The sequence below is a fragment of the Protobothrops mucrosquamatus genome, unplaced genomic scaffold (assembly GCF_001527695.2).
Source record: "Protobothrops mucrosquamatus isolate PMUCROS unplaced genomic scaffold, P.Mucros_1.0 scaffold6052, whole genome shotgun sequence".
In the NCBI taxonomy this organism is placed as follows: Eukaryota; Metazoa; Chordata; class Lepidosauria; order Squamata; family Viperidae; genus Protobothrops; species Protobothrops mucrosquamatus.
Window position 1 is genome coordinate 10715 of NW_015391891.1, and position 11133 is coordinate 21847.

The 11133-nt window shown below is 41.5% G+C and overlaps 2 protein-coding genes across 2 annotated transcripts; one reads left to right on the forward strand and one right to left on the reverse strand.

Moving 5' to 3' along the window:
- Positions 1-303: 303 nt before the first annotated feature.
- Positions 304-4322, forward strand: LOC107300062 (ataxin-2-like protein; the record flags this gene model as incomplete). Its single annotated transcript, XM_015829404.1, has 9 exons — positions 304-373; positions 503-649; positions 780-849; positions 984-1171; positions 1258-1387; positions 1479-1600; positions 2384-2593; positions 3088-3268; positions 3522-4322. Coding segments are annotated over 9 exons (1168 nt in total), but the record flags the coding sequence as incomplete, so codon positions are not given.
- A 1391-nt stretch (positions 4323-5713) lies between these two features.
- LOC107300063 (elongation factor Tu, mitochondrial-like) lies at positions 5714-9322 on the reverse strand. Its single transcript, XM_015829406.1, has 10 exons — positions 9122-9322; positions 8852-9014; positions 7966-8132; positions 7621-7725; positions 7314-7478; positions 7096-7228; positions 6872-6976; positions 6512-6663; positions 6192-6311; positions 5714-6030 (listed from the first exon to the last, which is right to left on the reverse strand). Exons 1-10 carry the CDS (start codon positions 9320-9322, stop codon positions 5860-5862), a joined length of 1482 nt encoding a protein of 493 aa, XP_015684892.1. The 3' UTR covers positions 5714-5859.
- Between the last annotated feature and the right edge of the window lie 1811 nt (positions 9323-11133).

An 11133-nucleotide genomic window follows, 5' to 3' on the forward strand; every position in this document is an offset into this window, starting at 1 on the left:
AAGTAAATCACATCTTCCAAGTTGATTGGAAGATGTGAACCATGACCCCAAAATAAGGGGGTGGGAAATGCTTAGAATGTATATGCGTAACGGAAGAGAAGCCAGACCTAAGCATTTCCACCATGCTGTACTGACGTCTCTGTAACCTTAATAAATGCTTTTAGGAAAAAATATGCCTGAAAGTCCTTTTAAGTGTTTCATTAATCAGACACATGACAGAACTGTTATAAATCGAGGCCAACCTGTAGATAAGACTGCGGCATGTTTGTGTTCCTGTCTCATTTCCATTATACTCCCATCCAGGCAGGTGAAGAAATCAACACTGAATCCTAATGCAAAAGAATTCAACCCGTCAAAGACTCTTCTTTCTGTGGTGCGTAACTAGCTCTGGGACTAGTATGGGTTGATGGGGTGGGTTTTTTGGGGGATAACAGCATGTTCAGTAATCTCTTAGCTGTTTTCATAGTTAAATATCTAATCATGGCTGCCTTTTTTCCCCCAGAACAAATCACCAAGTACTCCTACATCACCAGGGCCACGCACCCATTCTACACCCTCTATCCCAGTGATTACACCAGGGCAAAGTGGCATGTACAGCACACAATATATTTCTTACATCCCACAGATTCACATGAGCCCAGCTGTGCAGGTGAGGTGGGGAGAACGATACCTGAATGGTCCTATCTTTGCACTGCAAATTATTGGTTCTTTATGAAGTATATCAGGCACGGTAGTAAGGATACCGTTAGAATTAATTAGTTTACTGCTATTCTCTGCAGACACCTCAGATGTACCCCTATCCTGTTTCCAATTCTGTGCCCGGACAGCAAGGGAAATACCGAGCTAAAGGTGAGATTCTTGGCCAGAGCCTCATTGATCATGGGAAATTTGCCTGGAAGGCTCAACTGTTCAGCCACTTGGAGAAAAAAAAAAACACAAGAGTATAAATGGCTTTTCTTAACCCATTTCTTTTTCCTGAACAGGGTCTCTACCTCCCCAGCGTTCAGACCAGCACCAGCCCACCTCAGCTCCTCCCATTATGCAAGCAGCAGCAGCTGCAGGGCCCCCTCTGGTAGCTGCAACTCCATACTCTTCATACATCTCATACAATCCCCAGCAGTTCACAGGACAGCCTACTATGATGCAGCCCATGGCCCACTATCCCTCGCAGGTGGGGACAATAAATATTCAAGGGAAACCAGATATGTGTGTTTTATCTGTTTTAATCACATTTTCTATCTTTTTCCTTCCCTCTAGCCTGTGTTTGCCCCCATGCTGCAGAGTAACCCCCGTATGATGACATCTGGCAGTCACCCCCAAGCTATCGTCTCATCATCTACTCCACAGTATCCTCCTGCAGAACAGCCTACGCCCCAAACTCTTTATGGTACCTTTATTGTTAGCTGAAAGTCTGAGCTTTTTTTCTCCCCCCCCCCCATGTTGCCTTGTTGACTGCTGCTTGCTGCTTCTCTCCCCAGCCACAGTGCATCAATCGTATCCCCATCATGCCACACAGCTGCATCCGCATCAGCCTCAACCAGCTACCACACCCACGGGCAACCAGCAGCAAACACAACATGCCGCCCCCAGCCCTGTGCAGGTACTTGGAGGGAGGGGGAGGAACCAAGTATGGGGTTACTGCATAGGAGACACTTAATGCTTGTCTTGGCACTCAACACCCTGCTATTTGATTTTACATTTGAAGTTGGTCCTAGAGCACCATGATCCTTGAAGCTGTAGAAATTCTAGGTTGGCATGAAAAGGAATCTTGCTTTTAAAGTGATGCTCTGTCTATCTCAGTTCCTGAAACTGCTGTTACGGAATTGAAGCTCCAGGGACAAACTTATTAATCCTTGCATGCTTTATTTGGGGGGGGGGAATGCGATCTAGGAATTAAACAAGATGCTGCTTTGTAACTACTTTTGATTTGGGTATTAATATAAGAGACGTTTGGGGGGGGAGTATTTTCTGCAAGGGAAATGCAGAACTGAGGACAGGTGAGTGGTTAGAACCTACCCACCATAACTGACATGTAGTTTTTGGGTAGGATCTCTAAATAAATTTACTTTCTCTGGAAACACATTCAAAATGTGAATAATTTAAATCTATGACAGCATGATAAATTAGTCAGGGGGTTATGTGTTATAGGAAGAAGATCGGAGAACTGGAAGGCTAATTTAATAAAAGCTGTAATTAAAAACAAAGTTAATAAAACAAGGAGTCATTTTCTATCCTTCCCACGGATAAAATGTATGCTAACCTGAGTTTAAAATCTTGCTTTTCTCTATAAAATACTAAACATTTTCTTTGGCAATAATACAAAAAGAAAAAAATACTGCAAACTCTGGTGGTTGAAGTGTGACTCTTGTGCTCTCTACTATAGCACCAAGCTGGACAACCACCTCACTTGGCCAGTGCTCAGCAGCAGCAGAACCTGTACCACGCTGCTACACTGGCAGCTACGCCACCCTCCATGACCCCGGGGCCCAGCGCTCAGTCGCCACAGAGCGGTTTCCCACAGCCGGCAGTTTATGCCATTCATGCCCATCAGCAGCTGCAGCACGGATACACCAACATGGCCCATGTCACTCAGGTGAGTATGCCTGGCTCTGGGAAGGGAAAGGGGGCAGCGGTCTTGACCATGGAAGACATTTCTGTCCTCATAAATACTCAGGAGATGGATATGACCAGTAAGGGGTTTTTTGCGGCAGTTGATGTATGAGAAAAATGGCAGGGTAATGATTTTATCTACTTCAATACATACTGGGATTGCTTGGGAAAAATCATTTAAAAATCAACAGGGTACTACATAAGTTTGAGCAAAGATTGTGTCAGTATTAGTGAGCAAGAACAGCAATTGTTCCATGAATTATTTGTTATTTAATAATGTTTCATTATTAAATATTCTTTGAACAATACTTGGAATTAGGTTAAGTGCCTCGTCTAAATTTCAGTAGCATGAGTTACATCAGTTGCTAAATATATGTTCCTAAATTAGAAAAATTGGCATTTTCTCTGCTGGCCTAATTAGTTGATAAATTGGTGTGTCATTTATTAAAATCCTCAAACTATTTTTGTCTACTGCAGGCCCATGTCCAGACTGGAATTGCAGCTGCCCCACCACCTCACCCTGGAGCTCCCCAAGTCATGTTATTGCATCCGTCACAGACTCATGGTGGACCCCCTCAAGGAGGTGTGCCCCAGAGTGGTGTGCCCACCCTTTCTGCCTCCACACCATCCCCCTACACATACATAGGGCACCACCAAGGTAAGACTGTTATTTAAAGCCAGGGGTGGAGTGGGGAGAAGGTGGACTAAATAGGAAAGATGAGCCCTCGGATGTACCAAACATCCCCACCTAGCATGTCTATAGGGGTGGCATTTCTGATCAGATAAATTAACTGCTCTGAAGAATTGATTGAGCATTGATGGCAATTGGGCAGGGCTTGTCCTGCAGATAATACTGTTTTGGACTCTGGTGTGCCTTTGTGGTCCTCACTGCCTCTTTCTTCTCTTTCCAGTTCAGTCTCATCCCTCCCAGCAGCTATCATTCCACACCCCTGGGAATTGATGTCCACGCTTCTCCCTGTGACCTGAGACCCCAGCCAGCTATGGCTCTGTTGCTGACCCCCCAAGCCTGGGCCATCCCTTGTGCCCAAGTTAGAGGCCTCTGAAGGGATGCAGTCTGGCCCAGCCCTCTTGGCAAGCACCTTCCGTTCCGTTGGTTTAGTGAAGCCTGCCCAGGGTACTGTTGACCAGCGGGATGGAGCAAGACCCCTTTCCATTGCCCAGAGGAGGGCAGGGTTTATTTTCTGTTATTTATAACTCCATTGGGGTTCCTAGAGCAAGTGCCACTTTCCCACATTAACTTGACAAGGACATGACCATATGGACAAATCTTGACTTTTTATTAAGTAAAAATATTTAAAAAGTTAAAAAAATAAAATTTTAAACTAACTAATGTTGGACTTGGGGTGAATGTGTGGGAGGGCCAGTTTGTAAACAACAATCCTTAATTGTGGTTCTGCAGCATCAGAGAGGAAGACTTTGTGACCTGTCCAGCATACGTAGCTCAACTAGACTTGAAGAACTGTTTTGGAATTCAGCATTATTGTCTAATAGCATAATTTTCCTCTCTGAAAATAGATCATCAAGGATTAGTAGTTTTGAGTGACAGTGAAACAAACCCTAAACCAGTAGTTTTTAGTGCTGGGGTTATCCTGTGAATGCAGTACACACCAAATTAAAATTTTAATTGATGCTTTTATTGGAATCAATGACACCATATGAAATTTAAGGACTTTGGGGATGAGCAGAAATGGTATATTTGTGCCATAATTCAACTTAGGCTCTGTAGGAGTCTTAAGTTACTATTGTTTTTTCAGAGTAGTTATAAAAAAGAAAACAAGGATGATGGTGTGACTGAGATGTTAAATCTTTTTTATTAGCAGATACCATTTTGAATAACTTAAAAGTCCCAGTTTTATGCCTCAGCAAGTCACCATCTGAGAATTCTTTTAAAATGAGCGCAGGTTAAGTTCAGTGTTGTGGACCATGAGCTTTTTGCTGCTCTTCAATGAAATTCAGTTTTTATTTGTCACCCTGTGTCATAGTCTTACTTTGATCCTGGCTATCAAATCTGAGGTATAAGGGATCTGGCATTGTATATAGGAATCTTACAGCTGTAATCTGAACCAACAGTTGTGAAATGGTGAGTAAAGGAAAAGTCCTTATTTTAACAGGAAAAAAACACTATAGAAGAAAACAAACTTTAGAATTAAGGATATTAGTCCCTTCTCAACTACTATAATTCTGCTGGTCATATTTGTGAAACAGGTTGGCAATGCTTAATCAGGCTAAAACTTGTACATTAAATTTTATCAAAATGATGTTAGTGGTTCATGTAATTAGTTGCAAAAATAAGGCTGTGTATGGTTGATAGTATTTAACATCTCTTTAAAAAAAAACCCTTTGTCAATGCAGAGTTAAAATACTGCTGGAGAACATAAAGTGATGCATTTCACTTCTTCCAATGAGCACTTTAGCTAGTTTGCAAATCATATTTCTTCTTTTCCATCAAAACAACAGTAATAATTTCCATCTCCACTTTTTTACACATGCAGATTTTTTTTCTTACATTTTCAATATTTTGTGATTTCGTGTTTCCTTTCTATGTATAGCAGCACAAAAACATAACAAATATATGCTTCTGTAGGGTTCTTGGTGCTCCAAAATTATGTTATCTGATTGGGTAATGAAATGTCTGCAAGTAAAAGCACAGAACACCCAAGAAGCTCACAGTTCAACCCCAAACTACATATATTATCTTCTGTTGGAAATGTGCTGCTTTTTAATGCTGCTTATCTGTAATGGATTAAGGTTGCATACCGTGTTCCCCAGAAAATAAGACTGGGTCTTATATTAATTTTTACTCCAAAAGACGCATTAGGACTTATTTTCCAGTTAGGGCTTATATTCGGAAAAATACGGTACTAAATGCGTCTGGCTGGCTATCTTAACTGGGGCTTATTTTTGGGGTAGGGCTTACGAGCATCCTGAGAAATCATGCTAGGGCTTATTTTCAGGAAAACAGGGTAGCAAGTTTATGTACTTACGATGCACAGATGTTTTGGAGCTTCAGCACACCTGAATTGAGCTAGGGATGATTCTGGAGGGGGAAAGAAAAGCTCACACTCACTTTTTGATTGTTTTTTATTTAAACAAGTCTCACCCTTGCCCCCAACCCCTTGGTGGAACCCTCTTTGAGCCAAGATTGCCATGTTCGTCTACTGTGCAGACTTAGATGCAGTGTCATCAGTTTTCTAGGAAGTATTCATGTCCAATTCCAGCTGGTGTAACTTAATTATCCCAGCAATCCTCCCCTGGAGCTAGTGGCAGTATCTTTGTGACCACTCCAGTGCCCATGGTTCGAGATCCATCCCGTAGAGTGAACCGCTGTCCTTGCTCCAAGACCATGGGGTATTGCAGTATGAGCTTAAGGCAGACATTGTCGCCCGGCATCACCATTTCCTACAGCAATAGAAGAGGAAAGGTATGAAGAGATGGCAGTCTACGCTTAGGCATGTATTCGTCCACAACTGCAAGAAATGTGGCAATCTAGAAATATTGAAATAACACGTTACAAACCCCACTACTTGGCAGTGAATTAGTAGGGGGAAAGCGATACAAACCTTTCCCTCGGGTAATTCTATGCGACAAGTCATATTCCAGGTCAGCGAGAACATAATTGGCATGAACCTAGACACAAAAGATGCTTGACGGCCACCTTCCTCCTTGGTCAGGATATAAACCTATGAAAGCAAAGCAATTTATTTTGCCTGTTTCAGCTTTACAGGATGGGAGAGCAGGTAGGGATACTAGCCTAGCATTCCCTAGTAATGTGTTAAGATGTGCTCCAAAGTTTTATGGACATCTCTATTTCCCAGCCCTCTACAGGATATGAGGCAGCAACCTAGTATTCTGCCTTCCCACATACATTTCCCTCACTCACCTGAGCCTCAACCTTCTGATGTGGCTGGATGGAGCCAGGCTTACACATGACCAATCCCCGCCGTAGATCTTCTCGCTTCACAGACCGGATCAAAGCACCCAAATTGTCTCCAGCTTGTGCCTGGACCAACTGTTTGTGGAACATCTCGACACCTGAAGCCAATTACACACATATTTCTGGAAATGTTGTGTAGCCTCCCCAGTTCCACAAAACTATACTTTAAGGATTGCCTCAGACATAATTTCAGGTCATAATTGTTTAGAAACAATTGGACCAGTAACATAATGAGAAAAGCTAAGCTAAAAACCACTGGAAGACCAAATTTGCAAAAAAAGGGGGGAGAGGGAGGATTCTACTTACCAATCACAACAGAGCGTAAATGTGTTTTGTAACCCACAAATTCACAATCTTCCCCTTTCTTAAGAATACCACGTTCAAGGGTACCTGCTACAACAGTGCCCCGCCCTAGAACAAATTATAGCCAGGTTAAATTATAAGTTAAATTATAAATTAAAAAAGCTATCTTCTACTGTTAATGAATCCCCATCTTTGGATGTGTGGAGTATAATATAAACGTTTGGTACCTGGAATGGAGTAAGTACGCTCTATGGGAAGCAGAAAAGGTTGATCAAGGTCACGTTTTGGCACAGGGATGTATTCATCCACTGTATCCAGAAGCTTTATGACAGAGTTCAATCCCAGTTCTGGATTTTGGTTCTACAAAAAAAACACAGGGGTCAGTAATACATCTTAATAAAGGGAGGAAATAAAAGGTACAGAGTTCAAGCAACATAACACTGACCTCTAAAGCGCATAGAGCAGACCCTATAATTACAGGAGCTGCTTCCCCATCATAGCCCAGCTCTGTAAGCAGCTCACGGATCTCCAGCTCCACTAGTTCCAACATTTCTTTATCATCAACTGCATCAGCTTTATTGATGTACACAACCACATGTTTCACTCCAATCTAGAATAATGTGAGGGAATAAAAAAGATGTGAAGAAGGTTCCTACTTTTTCCCTTGCTTGAAGGGAAAATTGCTTAAATTTGCCCTGTCTGAACAAATCTATCAGATGATCACTAGCTGTGTTTTTTAGATTACAACCAACCTGTTTAGCAAGCAGAAGGTGCTCTCTAGTCTGTGGCATTTGTCCATCTGTTGCAGCCACCACCAGGATGCAGCCATCTAGTGGTGCTGTTCCAATGATCATGTTCTATAGAGAAAAGAATAGGAAATGTGTCAGTTTCCAACATTTTACTAAGCTTAGATCACTGTGGTTGGCACAAAAATATCTCAAACAGGAAAGATACTTTTTGTATTTTTTTTCTTAAATTGTCCATGTATTTAAATACATCTTGCAAGTGCAATCATTAAGTACCTTCTGCCAGAGATTCTAAAATAGGAACATTGGAATTCTCAAAAGATTTCTTGGCATCCTAGTTCCCGTGCCTACCTTGATGTAATCAGCATGCCCAGGACAATCTGTGTGACCATAATGGCGGTTGGCTGTTGAATATTCTACATGGGAGGCATTAATTGTAATCCCCCGGGCCTTCTCTTCTGGTGCATTATCAATATCTTCATATTTCTTGTACTGGGCACTTCCGGTCTCTGAAAGAACTGGAACAAAAAATGTGAACGTGGCATCACGTGTGTTTAAACTGAAAGATTTGAAGGGCTGTTGCTATTCCTTGTCTGAGAGGAGAAGTCAGCCAAGCAATGCTTAAAGGCCCTTTTATTTTCTGAACTGTTGAATGAGCAAAAAGGACTTTTACGCATCTCAGCCTTTTTTCCCTTATGTGATTATAAGTATGAATAGAGAGAAAACAGCATCAAAGTCTTTCTTGCAGTTGATAAAAATGGGGGAGAAGCACATGGTGTTTAATTCTTCACCTGAGCTTCAAGTAAGGAGAAACCATTAAGTCTACCATGTGAGACTTTGAAACAATATTATGCTTGAAGTGATCTGAAATCCTCTGGAAGACTCTTGCAGTCTAACAGAGCCTTAACACCTTCAAATAAGTTGTGATAGTCATCAATTAAGATTATTATTGAAGGGTAACATTTTTATTCCCAATAGAAAGGCTGAAGCAGATTTTAGATGTGAATGCTAACTAAAAACAGAGAACCCAACTCAAAAAAACTATCCCTGGGAATTTTTTTAATATCAAGCTTTAATTTTACACCATCCTGTTTACTTATAGCTCTGGATCAACCTAGTCAATTGCTCCAATACTTTACTGGTGGTTCTTTAAATCAATGGCCCTCTAGCAAATAAAAAGGGTCTCTTTATTTGGTCTCCCTTTAACAAACTGCACTCATTTCTCCCCAACTCTCACTTTTAGTGATGGCTGCTGTTAATGTGGTCTTGCCATGATCCACATGCCCAATTGTTCCAATGTTTACATGTGGTTTGTCCCTTACAAATACTTTTTTTGCTTCAACTGCGAAACATCGAATTGGGAATTCTTGTCCACAGAAGCTTGTGCAATGTACCGGTGGCTGCAAAAAGACAAGTAGCAATATTAAAATCTCTATGAATTTCTGCCTCTAATTTGTATCAACACAGTATTTTTCTTTTCCACTCCCTGATGTAAAATGTTTCTTACCTTGGATAGTACATTTTGCAAGTACTGAGACAGGCAGCCACGTAGGCCTACAAGACACAAATACAATGATTGTGATAGGAATCTCAGTAGCTTATGATATTCTGCTTTTATGCACCACACTGCTTCCCATTCAAACATCCAATTGTACTTCGCATAGCCCACTGATATTGTTGTACTTCCAACCAAACCATCTTTGGACATTCTTGTACTCAGTTCCATTCCTTTCCTTTTTGTATCATTACATACAACCCTCAGTATAAGCATTTAACAATAACAAAAACCACATATACTCAGAACTTCATGTAACTTGAAAAGCATATCTAGATCAGGGCATAACTTTGCAAAGGAGCAAGTAAGTATAGATTACACAAAAATATAATATAGCATATTTAAAACCAGCTTAGTTTGTATTTTCTCCTTTCATCTTCTCTACATTAAACACATTTGGCTCTCTCAATGGTTTATTTTGTGATAATATGAGATATTGTAAGTGGCAGAAATTCATTCATAAGTGGCAATTAATAGGCCAAAAATGAGCACACAAAACTTCAGAACTGTTAACCTATTGCAGAAAGACTCTTTCCAAAAGGAATTTGTTATACAGCAAGAAGGAACACAAAATTACTGAAATGTCCCTCAGGAGAAGGAAACAAAATTTGGGGTGGGGTGGGGGTAAAAATCAATTTATCTTTCCCATAAATATTGCTAGATTCCAAATCATGTTAACTAACAATGGTCCTTGAGCAGAAATGTGTACATTGAAGTGTGTACGTATATATTTACATATATATGTATATGTGTATATACACATGTATATACACGTTTGTGTGTGTGTGTGTGTGTGTGTGTGTGTATGCAGGTCTTGCTGTATTCGGGTCTTTTCCCGTGTAAGATTGAGAGTATCTTGGCGACGTTTTGACGAGGTCCCACTCGTCATCTTCAGGCTGGGGTCTTCGGCTTCGTGCCTGTGCGAGCAAAGTGTGATCGGAGCTGCCGTCTCTCTATAAATACTGGTGGGGGTGGGTGGAGTGCTGGCTTAGTTGCTGTTGGTGGATTGGTTGGCTGTGTGGGAGCCATTGTTTGTGGATTGTTTGGCTGTTTCATAACATCCTGAGTAGTTGAGGTGCTGGCTGTGTGACCATTAGTCTTTTGTGTTATAACGACCTGGGTAATGGGTTGTGTGATTACATCCTGAGATCTAGTGTAGTGATATCCTGAGTTTTGTGTTGCAACATCCTGGGTGGTTGGCTGTGTTGTAACATCCTGAGCTTTAGCGTTGTAACCTCCTAAGTTCTGTGATGTGATGTCCAGAGCAGAAGGCTGTGATGTAGCATACCGGGCTTTGGTTTGGCTCCGAGTTTTCGGTCTAGCTCTGTGTTCATGGTGTGTCTCCATTTGCTTTGTGTGGGGGTCAGAGGGAGGTGCAGCAGCTGGTGATGTTGTCGTGGTTTGGCTTCTGGATGGTGGTTGCATTTCCTCTGAGGGATGGGTTTGGGCTTGGGTTTGGGTCTGGTGAGGGTGAATGGTGGTGGCGTACTGTGTTGTTCTGGGTCCGGTGTCAGTTTTCGTGGCTAGGACCCGTTTGTTGATTAGGGCTAGTTTCCAGATATCTGGTAGGCGGGAGGTATCGTCACGTTTATTCATGTTGTGGGGGTGTTTTTCTATTTTGATGGCTTCCATAATTATTCTCTTGTTGTGGTGTTCAGTTTTGGAGATTAGTTTGGTTCCTTCAAAATCAATTTAATGTCCTGTAGCTTTAAGGTGCTGGAAGAGGGAGGAAGTTTTTTCTTCTTTTCTGACTGCATTCTTGTGATCTGCGATGCGGGCATTTATTCTCCTATTAGTTTGTCCAATGTATGTGGCTGGGCAGATTTTGCATGGTATTTCATAGACTCCTTGGTTTTCTAGCTGGATCCTGTCTTTGGGGTTTCTTAAGATGTTGGCTATTTTTTGGTCGGTGCCGAAGGCTGTCTTGATATTGTGTTTGTGGAGAATTTTGCTGATTTTATCTG

Excerpts from the sequence above, each read along its gene's own strand:
- LOC107300063 (XM_015829406.1), bottom strand. The coding sequence starts at position 9,322 with ATGTCCAAAGATGGTTTGGTTGGAAGTACAACAATATCAGTGGGCTAT. Across the intron at positions 7,229-7,313 it reads CTGCTCTATGCGCTTTAGAG|AACCAAAATCCAGAACTGGG; the intron begins GTCAGTGTTATG and ends TTTTTTTTGTAG. Across the intron at positions 6,977-7,095 it reads GCGTACTTACTCCATTCCAG|GGCGGGGCACTGTTGTAGCA; the intron begins GTACCAAACGTT and ends AATTTGTTCTAG.